Source organism: Achroia grisella, unplaced genomic scaffold (assembly GCF_030625045.1).
Source record: "Achroia grisella isolate CSIRO2021 unplaced genomic scaffold, CSIRO_AGI_Agris_v1 utg781, whole genome shotgun sequence".
NCBI lineage: Eukaryota > Metazoa > Arthropoda > Insecta > Lepidoptera > Pyralidae > Achroia > Achroia grisella.
The window spans coordinates 610,938-629,946 of NW_026713021.1; the positions used below are offsets into that span (position 1 = coordinate 610,938).

Below are 19,009 nucleotides of genomic sequence, written 5' to 3' on the forward strand. Positions count from 1 at the left end.
TTTTCCATAATACCGAACATGATAATGGAATGAAAAAGGGGCTCATGAAAATGATATGTAACAAAAAAAAATTGATTTGTGAGCTTTCAATTACTTAAAAAAATGTTATATTAAAGGTTCTTTATTGCATGTTGGTATATAGGTCATTATTTAAATACCGAGGCAGTTCCTTGTACCACTAATGCATCTATCAAAGCATATTGTAACAACAATATGCTATGATAGATGCATTACAGGTTTTGAAAGACTTTTTTGCACGAAAACATCAAAACGAAAATACTATGCCTTGTAGAAAAATGAATGCTTATACTTCGGTAACACACTGTATTTTCCTACCAAAGAGTAAACTAACCTATTGTCAAAGTTTGCAGTAATCTTAAAAAAAAATTGTATAAAATTATTCTTATTCTATTATTTTTACCACAATCGGTTATTCGTTCACATCCCTAATAGATATTGTACATGGGAATTCGTGGAATTCGTGAATTTGTAAATAACTAGTTAACCACACCACCTCTCCTCGTCGTCAGTTTTCCGGTGTTCGTGGACAGCGAAGTACTGAAGCAAAGAATATACTACTTACTGAAGGGAACTAAATTCTTGACTGGAAATAAAGTATTTTCTGTGATAAAGATAAAGTGCCCAGTAAATACATTATTTTTATTTGATTTAACAATTTTATTTAAGAAACATCATGTCTGAATTATTAGAAATTGATGGAAGTGTTCTAGAAGGGGTAAGTATTAAAAAAAAACTTTTTAAATTAATTTGTAGCGTATTTTGTCCTCTCGGAGAAACTTCTTGATATCTTCCTAGGCTTCTCAGAACTTCATTGTTCTGCTGCAGTTAGAGACTAGACAATCTTTTCTTGGATTTATTCTTTATAACATCAGCCCATCTTTTGTTTTGTGGTTCTACTCTTCTTTTGTGTGTTGGACCCGTCCATTTTATTGTTACAATAGTCTATCTCCTGTCTTTGTGTCCTGCCAAGTTCCCTGCCCAGTTCCACTTTAATGTAAAACAATTTATAATTAAATAAATATTTTAATGGTAGCAGTAGAGATAGTGAGGTAACACACATAGACTTATGTTTTATACTTTTGATTAAAGTATACAAAAACTAAACTTTAAATATTAAAAGAATTTTAAATAAAAATATTTAAAAAGTTTCTCAACAGCTAGTAGCCTGCCAGTTACTAAATATCTTTTCAATTCCAGGGAGGTCAGATACTTCGCATGTCTGTAGCTCTGAGTGCACTGTTGTCCGTTCCAGTTCGCATCTATAACATCAGAGCTAACCGGCAGAAACCAGGATTAGCAGCACAGCATGTAAAGGGTATATACACATGTATTGTAAAATGTAAGTCTCATGGCATAGTGTTTTATTAGTCTGATGCTTAACAGTCATGAGTTGAAGTCAAAATAAAATCAGATATATGTAAGGTAAAATATTATTATATTATTTTAATATAAAAAAAAATCCAGTAGTTCTTGTTCTTTGTTGTCCTTAATTATTATTCTTTATTATTATTTGTGGTTAGTTTTATCAAACTTATAAGGGATAACATGAGTACCACCTTTAGAATAAAAAAAAAAGTATCAAAATCGGTACACATACATAAAAGTCCCGAGGTAACACTCTTAAGAAATTTATAAATACAAACAATATTAGAAATTGAAATAATCTTTATTCAAATAAACTTGATATAAGCACTTTTTAATAGTATTTTTATTTTTTATTCTACCACACAATCTGAACGCAATTTTTCACTAATCTTATATATAAAATTCTCCTGTCACAGTTTTCGTTCCCATACTCCTCCTCCTTTTGTGAGCGTATTGAGTAGGTCTGAGAATCGGCCAACATCTATTTTTCACCCCTAAATGTTGGATAGTCCACCCCTAATTTTTTGTTTAAGGCAGAACAATTCCGGGACAACACAAACATATAGAACCTCTTTTCTTTGAGTTGAAATATTGATATTTTTTCAGGAATCCAGCTAGTGGCGGAGATGTGTAGAGCAAAATTAAAAGGGGCAACTATTGGGTCTACTGAGATAGAGTTTTCACCGGGGAAGATTAGAGGAGGTCATTATGTCGCTGACCCAAAGACTGCTGGGTAAGAATAAATAAAAAGAAAAATGGCACTATTCAAAATGTACATTATTTACAAGACAAGCATTTAAAGTTTTTAAATTATTATTTTTAATCTGATTATAGCCGGAAGGGCTGATCGCAGATAAATAAGAAAAAAAAAATTCCTTTAAAGTTTTAACAAAAATTTACACAGAAGTATTATATATCTTTTTAAATGTATTTAGATAATGATTAAGACGGCGTGGTTAATTTCATTGACTTATATAAAAGGAGGCAATTTTAGCTACTAAATTTGATTTTAATGTCATTTTCTTTTTAATCAACGATTTGGCCCTTTTCTAAGAGTGGGCTCATATTAGCAGGTCTTTTTAATGGATGGTAATGAAATGGTGCTACCACCTGCGTTAACGTTTTACGCTAGCAGGTCACCAGTGGAGGATTATAGGATGATATAGGAGTATGAGATCTGGTCAGTTAAAAACTATATAATATATATTTGCGTCATATTTGTATCAGTTGTCTAGTACCCATAAAGTAAACTTTCCTTAGCTTGGAACTAGATGGCGTTGTGTGAATTGTTCACAGATATTTTTTTATAGTATACTAGCTGACCCCGCGACTTTGTCGGCGTGATATGAACTTTATTTTTCCAAAAGAAAAGAATTTTTCTAAAATAAAAATGGCCTAAGTTACTCCTTATTAAATCAACTACCTGCCAAAAAAGTCCCGTCATAATCGGTCCAGCCATTCAGAGCTTAGCTGAACACACAGACAGACAGACAAAAAATTGTAAAAAATGTTATTTGTATCGAATGAAAATATGGTATATACACCGTATTTTCATTCTATGCATGTAGTAAAAACGGTTATTTCAATATAACAAACAGACACTCCAATTTTATATATATGTATAGATTTAGCCGTCTCGTTCTTGCTATCTCATACGCGTGACAAAATATTGATCTATAAGAATATTTTTTATGATATATGGTAGGATTTTTTATTTATTTATATATATTTATTAAATAACAATTGGATAATAATAATACATGGTAATATAATAGTGCATCCGTGTGCGCTAACAGATAGTTTTCACCAGTAGAGGATGAGAGGATGAGCCTCATGCTCAGTTGTCCCATTATCATGCTTTCACCACAAATTAACGATCATGTCAAGAATGAACCAAACGTTGGATGGATTGAAAAATGGTCACTGTAGTCAAAATGTAGAATAAAACCACTATTTTTCGTTTCGTAGATATTTTATTGGCAATAATTTACAACTTATGTGCGTAAAATTATGTTATTAATCTATCTAAATAGATGGTTGAATACAGAGAGCTGATCGCAATACGATAAATAATTATATCAAAAATTCCTTTAAACGTTTTAACAAAAATTTACACTGAGAAGTAAGTTATATATCTTTTAAAGTCGTATCCGTCAGGCGATAGTTGATTAAGTCCATCCGCGAGTTTGGGCCCGCTATCGTCCGGTGAAATTAAAGTCATTGACTTATATAAAAACGCGCTGGCAGTTTAGCTACTAAATTTGATTTTAATGGCAAGCATTTTGTATATTTAATCAACCATTTGGCCCTTTTCTCATAACTCAAAAACTCATATTCACACAAACCTGTCAAATTTGGTTTTAATTGGTAATGATAAATATGTGTTCCAAATTTCATAAACATATCTCAAACGGTTATTTAGATATTAATGTCCAAAAATCGTCATTTTTATCACTGATCAACTAAGATCAAAATTATAATATATATGACCTAGGAAGTTCAAATTTGTATGCAGATAGGTAATTAGGTGAATATAAAGGAAAAAATGATAAGTTTAATAATGATATATACCTTGATTGTTGACTTCTACGACAAAAGAGACTATCTAAATGGCAATTGTGAAATGTATTTATAACAATATAAAATATCATTTTTTTATATAGATAATATACTGTACCCCGCGACTTCATATACGGCGTGATATCGAAAGTAATAATAATATTTTTAGACCATTGAAAGAAATTTAGACCTCTTTTTTTCAATCAAGGCATATATCATAATATTAAACTCGGCTATCATTTCACATGTATGTTTTTGATGGGATATAACATCACAGTATATAACACTACAAATAATTGTCACAGATCAATCAGCCTACTATTACAAGTGGCGCTACCTTTCGCCCTGATGGCGGATGGCCCTGTGACTCTAGACCTTCGTGGAGGCACTAACGCGGAAATGGCGCCGCAGATAGACTACATGGATATGATCTTCAGACCGCTGGTGCAGAAATTCGGCGCTAATTTTTCTTTAAAAATTCATAGAAGAGGGTTAGTTGTAATAATTTTTATTAATTGCCGAATTGGTACTTACCTGTCATTACATTAGATAGTATAAAACCAAAGTCGCTGTCGCTGTCTGTCCCTATGTATGCTTAAATCTTTAAAAATACGCAACGGATTATGAAGCGGTTTTTTAGTAGATAGAGTGATTCAAGAGGAAGGTTTATATATATAATACATGTACACCCGTGAGAAGCCGTGGCGAGTAGCTAGTAACCTATATAGTTTACTAGTCGTACAGCGACTTTGTATGCATGTACATTTATAAAATCATTTATTAAAATTAAACAAACAATAAATAGAAAATTGCGCTAAAGGAGGAGTACGAAATTTTGCACACTTGTAATGACGTCAGCGCAGTTTTCTATTTATATGAAGGAGAGTAAAATGCTAATATTTTTTGTAATTGTGTAAAAAAAATACATTAAATCAGTTAAAAAAAATTACACATACTATCATCCATTTGACACATCTTTTTTATTTAATTGTTATTACTGTTTCAAAGATGTTTTGTACTTTTTATTATGGTCGAAATTCGACCACTGGGTGACTACTAATACCTATTAACACTTAACCCAATTATACGCGTAATTTGTCATTACAGATACTATCCGAGGGGCGGTGGTCACGTGAAAGTGAATGTGACGCCCATTAGGCGCTTAAACAGCATCACGTTACTGGACTCCGGCACCATCACCAGTGTGAAGGGAACCAGCTTTGTGGCGGGTGCACTGCCTATTAAGGTATAAGAATTTCTTTCATTAAGGTTTAAGGTTAAATGTAATTCTTACTGAGAATAAATATCTAAAACCTTTCATTAAAGTTGGGTAAGTACTTAGTATCCAAGTTGACAAGCTCCTCGTGAGGAAGTTATTTAAGGCGCTGGAGAGAGAGCGAGATTGTGACCCTTCAGGTCCACTAATCCCCCGCTGAAGAAGAGTCCGCCCTAGAGTCAGGGGCATAGCCAACTCCGCCCCTCCTCTATCCCCCACTGGGGCCGTGGTGCTCACCATGAGGAAGACAGCGCCCCTATTAAATTAAATATGTACAACTTAATATTTAGGCACAATTTGTTTATTTGTTTGATTACAATTTTTTTTTAATGATGGTACTGGATTAGTACTTATTAATAGAAATAATTAAAAGTCAAAACGTACGGCTTTCTTTTACCATCGCACAGCTCGCCATTGACTATGTCATAGACATGAGTCTATGACATAGTCAATGCCGGCGGCGGTGTGGGGATAACCCCACACGCTAGAACTTAAGTGGTCTCGGGCAGTTCAGTTTCAGAGGAGCTTCCTCCCGTATACACTTAGATTGTGGAATTAACTACCTGCCGAGCTTTTCTCACGAGAGTACAGCAGGAATTTGTCAAAATATACCTATATTAATGTTTCTTAAGGGTCGGCAACGCGTACGTGACACCCCTGGTCCCAGGCGACCATAGGCTACGGTATATTTACCGTCAGAAAGGCCGTATGTTTGTTTGTTACCTATGATGATTACAAACAAGCCACATTCAATAGGGTTAAAAAAAAAACATCTATCCTAACTATAGTAAGTACAGGACGACAATCTAAAAAATTAAATAGGACTTTGTAACATTGTATTGAACAGATGGCGTACGAAATGAGTGACGGTGTGAAAGAACACCTCAAGTCGGAATGCAAAAATGTGAACATACATTGTTACAAAGAGGAGATGGCACGGGACAATTGCAGCGGAATCATGTAAGTAGCTGGTTCAATGAAGAGATAACTTCAATCCGCCATATGGCTGTCTCATGGAGTACGCTATTGTATTAACCATCAATATCTAAAATAGTTAATAAATATTGTACACATTTAACTGGAATTTGAATATTTTTCATTCCAATGTATTCAGAAGTCACTATAATAATAATAAATAATCTCAGAATTCACACAGCGCCATTTAGATCCAAGTTAAGCTAGCTAAAGCGTGTGTTATAGGTGATAACTGAAACAAATACATACATATATTTTTTCCTAAATACGTACATATTATACATTATATACATAGAAAACAACCGGACCGATGCAAATAATACAAAAGTTTGTGCCGTGCAAGGAATCGAACCCGCGACCATCGGAAGTAAAACCGATGGACTACCGACGCCGTCACTAAATTATAAGGTTAAAAAAATCTCGGCCTACTTCGCTTCGTGTGTTATGTTACGGTTTTTAATTCGGTACCATTGTAACCAGCGTGTCGTGTACGCTGAGCGGCAGCGGGGGCTGCGTAGTGGGCGGCGGGGAACTCGGGCGACGGGGGACTGTCGCCGCACACGTGGGGCGCGCGCTCGGGGCGCAGCTCGCGGCCACGTGGCGCGCCCGGGCCTGCCTCGACCGGCACGCGCAGGTATGTACAGCTCGCGGCCTGCCTCGACCGGCACGCGCAGGTATGTACAGCTCGCGGCCTGCCTCGACCGGCACGCGCAGGTATGTGCAGCTCGCGGCCTGCCTCGACAGGCACGCGCAGGTATGTACAGCTCGCGGCCTGCCTCGACCGGCACGCGCAGGTATGTGCAGCTCGCGGCCTGCCTCGACCGGCAACGCACGGGACACACGTAGTTAGGGAAAAAAAGTGGAAGCGTGTGAGATTATATTTTTCAGTCATACCTCTCGATGCTCCAAGTGCTTCGATATTCTTTCGTATCATGGGTCCAGTGCATGCAAAACTTAGTTTCACCACTCGTTTTTAACTATATGCTAAGAACGTCGCGAACGCGTGGCGGTCCATAAGGTGTGGTCTTTGCAATAGTCAATGTCATGGTAGGGAAAAAATGGGTATGTAAAAAATGCCTATACATTTTTAAGGGCAAATGAGGTACGCACATGTATGTACAGGAAGGGATATACACAAGTATTTTCAGAGCAATGAGTAAATAATGTTAAAAATGTATAAATAAATAAACATAGAACAAGAAAGCACTTCGTTTAAACGAAAGTATGTCATACACAAGATATTGAATATTTTAGACAGACAGATGATCTTTTTCTATTCAGGCAGATTGAACAACATATGTATGTATTTGTCCGGCAGGATCAAGTGATAATATATATGGCGTTAGCGGATGGAAAATCCGCCGTGAAGACTGAAGAGTTAACGTTACATACCAAAACGGCCATACATATTGTTGAATTAATTGCTAAGGTTGGTACTTACTATTTATATTATACTAGCGTCCCAACTCGGCTTCGCACGAGTATACAGTGTATGAAATGGAGAATGTGTAACGTTGCATTGCAACATTTGCATGTACTCGCATTGTAATTTTTTTTTAATTAATGATAATTGAACAGTGCACCCGCCTGCACTAACGGTTTACGCTGGCGGGGCGCCAGTAGAAGATGGTAAGATGAACATGAGGTCAGGTCAGTTGGCTAATCATAATAAATTTACCAGGAATTTCTTATGATGGTTTCCAGGGGAGGTCAACCGAATGTACCATACATTGCTAGCAATGGGGTCATCAGTCCACATTACTAACAATCCCCTTTTTCCCCACACTAATATGTATTCTTTCACATTTCAGATAAAATTCAACGTCGAGTCGAATGATGATCATCACATAATAGAATGTACAGGCCTGGGATATACCAACAAGAACCTGCCCGTAGAATGAACTAACAACTATAATTACAATCGTTTCGTCTAGTCAACATAGTTAGCTAGCCGTATTACAGAAACTAATTAACATATAACGTCGGACTCCGTGGTCTAGCGGCTTCACCGCTTTAGTTCCGATGATCGCGGCTTCGAGTCCTCGCTCGGTACAAACATTTGTATCCCTGAATATAATTGTTTGTATCGGTCTGGGTGTTTTATATATGTATTTATAAAAAAAAAGTATCTATGTATTTATATCAGTTTTCTAGTACCCATAACATAAGCTCTGCTCAGCTTGGGACTAGATGGCGCTTTGTGAATTGTCCAGAGATATTATTATTAATATATTTGATATAACTCGCCAATGAAACTGTATTAGTCCGTTAGTATTAATCCCTCGACAGTATAAATCTATTAAACCTGACGAGTTATATGAAATAAATATAGAAACAATTTAATTTGTTATCCTTCGTATAAAGTTCCTAAATAATTGCAGGCCCTTAAAATATCCTCTGGAACCATAGTTTTCAACTGTACTTGTATTTGATTGACTTGATCTTGACATGACTTGATTGATTGTAATTCTGTTCCCCTAAATAGCCTTTTCAGTCTCACCAAACGAAAATTATGAGTGTATAGGGCACACAAACCCATGGATGGACTTACACAAATCCATGGTTAATCTTACACAAACCCATGAATGTACTTACACAAATCCATGGATGGTCTTACACAAATCCATACACAAATCCATGGTTAATCTTACACAAACCCATGAATGTACTTACACAAATCCATGGATGGTCTTACACAAATCCATGGATGGACTTACACATACCCATGGATGGGCTTACACAAATCCATGATTGATCGTACACTAACACATGGATGGACTTCTGAAGCGACTAAAGACCAATATGAGAGCTCATTCCGTTGTAAAGTTGATCCCCATTAGTATGGGCTAGATAGATGTCAATAATAAAAGCGGAAATTGAAAGTGTTTGAAGAATGGCCTTTACATTCTTGATTTTAAAGTTTATTTTGCAAGATCTTTGGTTTATTATTATGCGTACGTAATGTTAAAAGTATGTATTAGTATAAAGAAACAACGCATTACAGAGGATAAGTCAATGGTCTGCATTTGATGATCTTCATCAGATTGACCTGTCACTAATATAAGATTTTTTTATACGTTACAATGTATAAGAATTAATTATAAATATTTGACATACAGTTGTGGTTTTATTAACTTATTAATATTATAAACGCGAAAGTTTGTGAGTGTGGATGGTTAAATGGATATTTGTTACTCTTTCACGCAAACTACTGAACGGATTGTGATGTAACTTTACAGTAATGTAGCTTATACATCAAAATAACACCATAGGCTACAAATTTCAACCAAGTGACACCGCGGGCACAGCTAGTCCTTTATAAAACAAACATGGTTTTAAGGCAGGTATACGGTTTGTAAACATTTTCTTGTGGAATACACAAATTTCTACGTGTTAGTTGTTGATTAGGTGGTAAAATTACAGGATAAGAAGCATGATACCTTAGTCCTCATAGTCCCTAGCAACCCATGAGTGGTATATCGGGTATCACAAGATAGTATGGTATCCGTAGTGATGTTGCTATAAATCTGGCTATAATTTCTCTATTATCATTCTTTACTTTGACGGCCTCGGTGGTCTGGCGGTTCAGTACACCGCTTTACTTATGATGGTCGCAGGTTCGATTCCTCGCACGGTACAAGCATTTGTATTAACTATGATTGTATCGGTCTATATTATATATGTACAATATACCCATAGTATATTGTATATTTTTGTAAATACATACATAATATACATAGAAAATGTATATTATGTAAAAAAAAAAGTATTTATGAATTTGTATCAGTTGTCCAGTTCCCATAACACTAGCTCTGTTTAGCTTGGGACTAGATGACGCTGTGTGAATTGTCCTTAGATAGTATATTATTAATTTGGGGTGTTATAAATGAAACTACGGGAATTCTTGTACCTTTATAGAGTAATAAGGGTACTATAAGTTTATTGTATTCACAACATTACCTATAGGTATATGTATACATTATAGAAACAATAGATTTAGTTGGACAATAGCGATTTCAAATATTGTGACGGTTTGGTAACTTGAAAATAGATATATCCAAAATAGGTCCGAAAAAAAAATAGATTTTCCTCTATTAAAGAATAACAAAACAAAATCTTAACTAAAGTTACATTTCTTTATAAAAACAAAATATTTATGTACAATGATTTCTCTGACCTCCGAAGAAAATATAATTATAAAAAAATATTTAAAATAGAAACATTTTGCAGTCACGCGGTCCAAATTATATTATTTGATAGCAATTTAATTTATAAACATTAATTTATATTCTAACACAGTAACATACAACCTAGTATAATTATGAAAAACAAAAGACCATATATAGCCTTTTGGATATACAAGAGGGTATTGGATGTTATAAATACAACATATAAAGACAAGAAAGAAAGAATTATACGTTTATGATACAAGAAAAGGATATTAGAGCGCAGTTTGATATGATGTGACTTTTAAAACAATTGTTTTTATATTTGTTACGCAGTTAATAATTTTAGCCCAAAATTAATACGTTTATTGTAAGTTAGAATAATAATTAAATTTTTAATGACATCACTCGTTAATGAGGCAAATAAAATATATTTAAAATTTTGCCATAAATTGTACGTCAGTTCAAAGTTACATCGCCCATTCGATCCCGACCTGTCAGAAACGAAAACCCTGAGCGGCCGGACTTTAGTAGGTATTAAACAGGTAATATTCATATCAGGTCATATCTCTAAATCATAGACATTTATCATAGCAACCTATTTCGATGGAGATGACATCTCATACCTCCAATGTGAAAAATAATAGGCATTTTATTAGCACAGCTCTCTTCAAATTAGAACAGTGTGCAAGCCCTCTTACCATATAAGAGTAATAAATTCATTAAAAATATATTTATTTTTCCTTAGATCTGTCATTTTTAACAACCATACACCTTGATATATTTTTTATATTTAATTAAAAGAATATCAACTCGCACACAGAGTTTAGAATAGATAATAAAAATAACTCTTTATTTTCTGTATATTATTACAGTTAATATGTTAGAAAAAGGAATTCATTACAACGGTTTTTAGGTTTATAAATATACAGGCATAAATACTAAAATATGTAATTAGGATTTAGAAGTAATGATGTTATTCTAAGAAGTTTGGTCAACTTCACTGTTTATTAAGAATAATTTAAAAATATTTATATAGTCAAAAATCCAATACCATCTTGCATATCGACGAACACCATGGAAGAACAAAGGAAGCAAACATAGTCAATCTCTCATTTTGTAAAGTCGGTTTATAAAATTCCTCTCATCTAACCAAAATGCAAATTAATCAAGTCCACGCGCCACAATGGTCCCGTAGCATTGTCATGTATGTAAAAAATAATATATACTCTTGGAATATAGTTAAAACACGGATGTGCTAACGATTTGTGCTTATCGTATGGGAGATGTTGGTATTCACTCGGACTTCTTTGCCTTGCTGTCGCCTGCCGCTGCCTCGGGAATGGCTGGCTGGTCTTCGTAACTATAAGAATAATTATTTATTTATATTTCAAATATTAACAAAATCAAAATATAGAAAGTGGTGTGGCGAATTTCCTATTTTCGCGCGGCAACACCGTTGCCTAGTTACGGCAGAACAAGAAAAGAACAAACCTGTCATTTGAGATCGAATCGCTGTCTTGTATATATATCTATTGTAATATAAAAAACTAATGGGAGGGTCTCAAGTGCTGACAGAAATATTACAAGTGTAGGCACAGTTACATTTAACTATTTGTTGTGTTCACTCTTACCCACATATTTACTCATATATTTCATGTATTCCATTTTCTTTTAATCCTTATCCTTACTAATATAAATGCGAAAATAACTGTCTGTCTGTCTGCCTCGCTTTCACGTCAAAACTACTGAACCGATTTAAATGAAATTTGGTACACAGATAGTCTAGACCCTGAGAAAGGACTACTACTTTTTACTGAGAAAAAAGGGTTGTAAGGGGTTAAAAGGGGGTATGAAAGGTTGTATAGAAGAACGGTCATTTTTGAAGCTAGAAGCTTGAAACTTATTTTTGAAGTTGTTTTATTTATTGAAAATGTTATTTTAATTTTTTTATTGAAAACTTATTCCTCCTTTACCACATTTGCAGCGGGCATTAGAATAGTTTAAACAAAACTGTCAGAATAGTCAATGGTTATAATTACTCACTTGAATAAGGCATTGATATCTCCCCGCAAGAGCGCTAACGCGAGTGGCGTGCCCAAACAAGCAGGCACCAGGTACAACAACGCCGGCTGGGCGTGCTTGAACACGTGCATCACGAGGATCGTGGCCAACAGGCCCAGGATGTAAGCGCAGAAAGTGGCGCGGAAGTAGAACTCGGAGCCGCGTTTCAGACTCTTGTCGAACCGTAGAAGGAGAGCGATGAATATTCCCGGCACTACGATGTCTCCGAGACCAAGCATGGCGAAGTTGCTCGCGTTGAACCCATTCACTAGTAGATCTTGGGGGAACACCACTGGAATAAATTCAAACATTATAAGACATTTTTATACTAATATACTAGCCGTGCTCGCGACTTCGTTCGCGCAGCGCACGAAGCCCTATATGAATAATTTTCCCCGTTTTTGCAACATTTTTCACTGATGCTTCGCTTCTGTTAGTCGTAGCCTAATGTTATATAGCTTAAAGCCTTCCTCGACAAATAGACTATCTAACACAAAAAGATTTTTTCAATTCAAACAAGTAGTTCCTGAGATTAGCGCGTTCAAATAAACAAACTCTTCAGCTTTATAATATGAGTATAGATAAGCTTACTAATAATAAAGTTAATAACTTGTTTTATGGTAATTGCGTAAGGATTTGCAGACATAAATTGCCAGAGTCTGTACTAAATCTGCCAGAAAAAGATTCTAATGTCATGTCACGGTCACTTTCTTTGTAAAAAAGCTTTTTATAAAATTGAAAAGTTTATAAATAAACAACAATGTTTTAGCACAAAAAACAAACTAATTTAAAATTCGTAGCGCTGACAATATTATCTGATTACACAAAGAATGAGTGTGTAGCGGTTTCTATGTTGATTATCGCATGCTTCCTACTTGTAAATATTCTTTAGTAACATATTAGTTATTAATTAAGTTTGACTATAGTCGTATTTTTAATTAGACGAAGCTAACTGACAGTAGCTAATGTCACGTTATAAAATAATGTTGCCATATTTAAAGTAATAGTGATGCGTTCAGTTCTCGGTCAGATGAATGAACAATGAGTGTGAATAGTTAATCATTTCAAACTACAAAATAATATTATTTCTATTTTACAATAAAATTGTATGAAAGTGCTCTGATATAAGTTACTAGTGTTACGTAACTACAATCAGTTATTTGACGGCTTATTACAAAGCGCGCTGTTGGCACTAGTAGCCACTAGTGCCAACACCGATCAACGTCGCGAGCTTCGGTCGCCATTTTGTTCGTAATTCGGCTTCTAACCTCTGGTCTGAGAGCACGAATGTTTTTTTTTTGCGCTCACACTGTTTTGTTATTGTTTTTGATAAGTTTTTCCTTCTGTTGTATTTGTGGTAATAGTTAGGTATATTGTATATTTGCTATATTGTTTCGTACCAATGTATCCTTCTTATGGATGGATGGAAATGGATCCTCAACCAAGCATGTCAAGCCAAAGCTTGTCTCCAAGAAAGAAGAGACCACGGATTGCTTTAAGCGTTACCGAAAAACTTATGATACAAAACGTCTACAAACACGTATTTGAGGAGAAAGCTGCTTCACTATTACCTATTGAGGCTCCCGAAAAAAAAAGAATGTATTTCGAAAACAGCTGACATTTTGGGAATTGGTGTGACCTCGGTCTACAATGTATTAAAAGAATACAAAGAAAATGAACAATTTAAGTCTCTGGAGAAACGTGGACCGAAACACTGTTTCAAAGATAAATTATTGTCAATTTTTCCGACAGATTTATAATTAATGTCACTGAAAAGCAACAATGACTTTTTTATCTAATGATGAATAAAAACAAATTTTGTAATAAGCCAAGTTTTTTATTTTTATTACCTAACTATATTATGTTATATATTGTTATATTTTATACATCTATAGTTTTAACTACATGATGTATTGTAATAGGTCTTAAAAGTTTCCTCGCAATTTTTTTCTTCATGTTTCAAATACTCTGTATTCAGTATAGGTAGATACTAGAGGAACATAGTTGTCGAAAACTTGTTGGTATGTATAAAGCACGGCTAAAATTCGAACCCCGTACCCGATATCGGCAGTTCGTAACACTAACTATTCACTAGACTAAACAATTGAGGCAATTCCATTAATTCAGGAGTTTTTTCAATTATTCACTTTGTCACAACACTATTTTTATTTCATCAAATACTGACAACACAGTAAACGTCAGTTGACTTCGTCTAATTAAAAATACGACTATATGTTGGTGTTTTATTATGTGTGTGTATGTATATGTGTGTATACAAGCTGCCAATTTTATTCAATGTATGCTATTTGTAATATATATTAATGTCAACAGTATTTGCTGAATAAGTTATTTATTGTAAGACAAACATTATTATTACAAAATATCTAAGTACTTACATTTGATGGGTGCTTCAAAAGATTTGGCTACTGTGACCATTACATTCGTACCAAACACCCAGAAAATGTCATAGAGGAACAGACCACAGAGAAGAATGCATCCTGTCACCACATTATTCAGATGCAACAGTTCCACTCCATTGATGGCGAATGCAATACCGAATAAGTTGTTTGCGATCCAGTGCTGAAAGTAATATATTTGGTTAGGAAAAATCATGGGATCTTACCACATTTTATTTACTTTACTGAATTCCCGATATTTCGGCAGAGTTTCATCAGTGGATGATAAGATGAGAATGAGGTTAGGTCAGTTAGCCCATCCTAATGAAATCACTTAGGTTTCAGGGTCCTTCTTCGTATAATTACTGTGAATGACAGAACTATTGGTACTATATGGATGTGTCATACACCATGGAAAGCATACTTTCCATTGGTTTCTTGTTATTATTACTAGCTGTACCCGCGGTTTCACCCGCGTTATTTCAATAAAAAATATAGCCCATGTATTACTCTGATGCATAAGCTATATTACTGGAAAGTATCATTAAAATCCGTTTAGTAGTTTTCGCGTGAAAAATTAACAAACATCCATACTCCCCAACTTTCGCGTTTATAATACAGTGGACCCGCGGTAATCCGGCCCCTGTCTAATCCGACATTGTCTATTATTTGTTATTGAATATTACTTTGACAATATACTTCAGAGTGCATATACATACATACATATATAACATAGAATTTATCACTGGATCTGTAATTTGTCGGATTACAAGATACTCTTTTGTAAAAAATTCCGGACTATAAGCAAAGGACCCTTAAGCAGCACTCTATAATCCGACAAATACGATGGTCCGACACTGCCCTGCAAAACGTTTGTCGGATAACCGGGGGTCCACTGTATATGTATATAATATAAAGAATCATCATTGGATCTATAATTTGTCGGATTACAAGGTACTCTTTTGTAAAAAAATTCGGACTATAAGGTAATCCGACATTGTCTATTATTTGTTATTGAATATTACTTTGACAATATACTTCAGAGTGCATATACATACATACATATATAACATAGAATCTTATCACTGGATCTGTAATTTGTCGGATTACAAGATGCTCTTTTGTAAAAAATTCCGGACTATAAGCAGAGGACCCTTAAGCAGCACTCTATAATCCGACAAATTCGATAGTCCGACACTGCCCTGCAAAATGATTGTCGGACTACCGGGGGTCCACTGTATTAAGATTTTCGTTTCTTTTTTTTGCGTAATATAAACGAAACTCTTACCTTTTTAAACAGGTACCAACCGCCGAGACAGAGGGATATGATCAGGCATATGACGTCATAGGAGGTAAACTTGTAGTTAACGATGTCAGAGCGGCCGTCACGCTCGCCGCGCGTGAAGTGGATATGATACGGCACATTGGGCACTGATGCTGGCATTATGAGGGATATTACTGGACTGCGAAATTATGATATATAATTTAAAATTTAATGCATTATGTATGAAATTAAGAAAAAATGTAAAACAGCTGTGGTACTATAAATATGTCTTTTTTATAATAGAATGGCGCACCAATTAATAATTAATATTAATCATTATGTAAGATCTGCTCTGTGCAGCAGATCTTACATAATGATTATAAATATAATATTAATTAATCATTGGTTTTTATTTTAAGTCTTTGTAGTCAGTTAAAAACAGTTCATTAATAGCAAAATTAATCAATAATACATACCTAAGTAGATGACTCAATGCAAGTACTCCCAGGAAGAAGAAATATCCAGTGAGAAGAAGATTGATGTATTCCTTGGAGAAGAATTGGAAGAACACATAGAGGCCAAACAGGGCACAAGATGCAATTAGCGGGAACATGAGCGCATCTTTGTTTGACATAGTCTCATGGGCTTGTCCAGACTCCTGTTGCAACAAACATTAATAGAATTAACCAATTAGATAAACTTTAATTACAGAAAAGGGCACAGACATAAATACACAACCAAAATGCATCTGTATCACACTTACTTGAGATTAATCTTTTTAATTTCATCTAATTTACATAATAACTTTAACAAAAATTTCTTCCAATTATTTAAAACAGCAAATTTCATCTACAGCATATCATCTTTAGTTATTGAAACTTTTTGGAAATATTGTGAATTAGTCATGCCTGCGGTTTCATACATGACATTTATAGCTATGTGGAGAAATGGGGGGTAGCGGGTAAGGTAAGTGGACTGTATGGAAATGAAATAAAGGGGGCGCACAGCACGTACCTGTGACTGTAGAGCGGGTTTATTCTTGCACAGCTGCTGCATTCGATGAATACTAAGTTTAACACAGGCACGCACACAAAGTTACTTATTGTTAATGTCAATATTATATTAATTAATTTAAAGCGGAGCGGTTGGGACGAGATGTCACCATTCACGTTAGTAGACGAGGTCGTCGGGCGACCTCAGTTGACATACTGTGCGCGGGAAAGGGATTAGGATATGGGGAATAATACCATACCACTTGATATGTTTATAAATGGCGCGAACACTATGTGTTATTCTGATGTATAAGCTATATAATTGGATGGCCTAGTGGTATAGTACACTGCTTTAATTCCGATGATTGCAGGTTCGATTCCTTACATAGTACAAACTCATACTTGACTTTGTAGTTATGAGTATGATTCTTTGTATTGGTCTAAATGTTTTCTATGTATTTTACGTATGTAATTATAAGTATCTATATCTGTTGTCTAGTACCTTAACACAAGCTCTGCTTGCCTTGGGCCTAGATGATTCTGTGTTAATTGTCCAGGGGTATTATTTTTTAATACCCCATATAGACATATAGGTTTTATAAAACTTACACATAAAAATCATAAAATATTTTGTGTGAAAGAGTAACAAATATCCATTTATCTATCCAGGCATACTCACAAACTTTCATGTATATTACATTAGTAAGATAGGCAAGCTTTAGTATTGCATTCTCTTAATTTATGATCATTATGTAAATGGTATCTTAATTTATATGTTAGACAATAGACTGACATTGGTTTTGATTACATGTATAATTTCTAATGACAAAAGTCATTACTGTTAAATTAATTCTCATATGTATATGTCTATGTTTATCACTGAAAAGGAGATGGACAAATCAGGAAAAAAAAATGTCTATGTTTCATATTAAAAAAATAACAGTTTCCTTATTGAAAAATCTGATAACTACATATTTTTATATTTAAACTGTTTCAAACATTTCAAAAGAAATAAACAGGAAATAGCTTGAAAGAGCTATTTCCTTAATATGAAAGAAAGAGACAAATACACTGATAATTAAAATGTGTTGACAGTTGTTAATTTTCTTTTTTTTTTATTTGTTAAGAAGCGGTTACTGCTGCCATAATTTTATACTACATATGGAGCAATAATTTTAAAACAATTTAACTAGTCTAAGGGGTCAGAGACAGTTGATAACAGGTTTATTAAACCAATAAATACAGATAACAACCAGATAACATCCCTAGTTATAAATTAACATTTTGTTTCCTTAAACTGTATAATTTAATAAGTTTATAACTTTTTAATTTGCAAAAAATGTAATTTATGGAATGACAAGATTAAAAATAAATAAGTTTACATGTATGTTTAAATGAAAACAGCTATGAATCTATTTATATTAAATATATGTTTAATATTAAACGAGGTGTTGTACGAGACGTATACAAAATTATTTTAAAAATAGGTTATTTGTGTACACATCAGTTTTAGGTATAGACTACTATAGACATATGCCACGACGATGGATGTGTAGGCTCGTAATTGGTCGCACTTTTACTCATGAAAACTATGTTTATAGTATTAAAAATTTTTGTAATACGATTAATAAACTCACCTTTTGTTCCTTAAGGTACTTTACAGATCGAAATGACCCAAAAAATATGGGTAATATAGCCATAACAACTAAACTCAAGTACGCGATTGCGACTCCCTCAATACTCGCTGGTGGCTTGTCTGTAACATTTTTGATAGTTTCCTTAACACTCTCTTCTATTATGCTAGGTATTTCTGTGGCTGAATCTGCCATTTTTTAATTAATAATATTAATATTAAGTACTGAGATGAATTCAACAACGATACTAGAAATACAATTTGACAAGTAAATGACAGTGTACAGTTGTCAGTTATA

At 34.3% G+C, this 19,009-nt stretch overlaps 2 protein-coding genes across 4 annotated transcripts; one reads left to right on the forward strand and one right to left on the reverse strand.

The window, feature by feature from the left end:
- Positions 1 to 282: 282 nt before the first annotated feature.
- On the forward strand, positions 283 to 8,810 carry LOC131851164 (RNA 3'-terminal phosphate cyclase-like). 3 transcript variants are annotated; one of them, XM_059201608.1, is made up of 10 exons: positions 283 to 314; positions 531 to 736; positions 1,219 to 1,336; positions 1,993 to 2,119; positions 4,251 to 4,436; positions 5,053 to 5,191; positions 6,069 to 6,181; positions 6,677 to 6,830; positions 7,515 to 7,625; positions 8,008 to 8,810. In XM_059201608.1, exons 2-10 carry the CDS (start codon positions 695 to 697, stop codon positions 8,095 to 8,097), a joined length of 1,080 nt encoding a protein of 359 aa, XP_059057591.1. In that variant the 5' UTR covers positions 283 to 314; positions 531 to 694; the 3' UTR covers positions 8,098 to 8,810. The 3 variants fall into 3 exon arrangements, with proteins under 3 accessions (XP_059057591.1, XP_059057590.1, XP_059057592.1); XM_059201607.1 differs by lacking the exon at positions 283 to 314 and having other exon boundaries at positions 422 to 736; XM_059201609.1 differs by lacking the exons at positions 283 to 314; positions 531 to 736 and having other exon boundaries at positions 1,287 to 1,360.
- A 1,844-nt stretch (positions 8,811 to 10,654) lies between these two features.
- Positions 10,655 to 18,998, reverse strand: LOC131851163 (minor histocompatibility antigen H13). Its single transcript, XM_059201606.1, has 6 exons — positions 18,716 to 18,998; positions 16,563 to 16,744; positions 16,111 to 16,285; positions 14,823 to 15,006; positions 12,409 to 12,718; positions 10,655 to 11,725 (listed from the first exon to the last, which is right to left on the reverse strand). Exons 1-6 carry the CDS (start codon positions 18,905 to 18,907, stop codon positions 11,659 to 11,661), a joined length of 1,110 nt encoding a protein of 369 aa, XP_059057589.1. The 5' UTR covers positions 18,908 to 18,998; the 3' UTR covers positions 10,655 to 11,658.
- Between the last annotated feature and the right edge of the window lie 11 nt (positions 18,999 to 19,009).

Coding starts and splice junctions, on each gene's coding strand:
- LOC131851163 (XM_059201606.1), bottom strand. CDS start 18,907: ATGGCAGATTCAGCCACAGAAATACCTAGCATAATAGAAGAGAGTGTT. Junction 15,007..16,110: donor GTTGGTACCTGTTTAAAAAG/GTAAGAGTTTCG, acceptor TATTACTTTCAG/CACTGGATCGCAAACAACTT. Junction 12,719..14,822: donor TTTTGAAGCACCCATCAAAT/GTAAGTACTTAG, acceptor AATTTATTCCAG/TGGTGTTCCCCCAAGATCTA.
- LOC131851164 (XM_059201608.1), top strand. CDS start 695: ATGTCTGAATTATTAGAAATTGATGGAAGTGTTCTAGAAGGG. Junction 6,182..6,676: donor GACAATTGCAGCGGAATCAT/GTAAGTAGCTGG, acceptor CATTGTAACCAG/CGTGTCGTGTACGCTGAGCG. Junction 6,831..7,514: donor GCCTCGACCGGCACGCGCAG/GTATGTACAGCT, acceptor TTTGTCCGGCAG/GATCAAGTGATAATATATAT.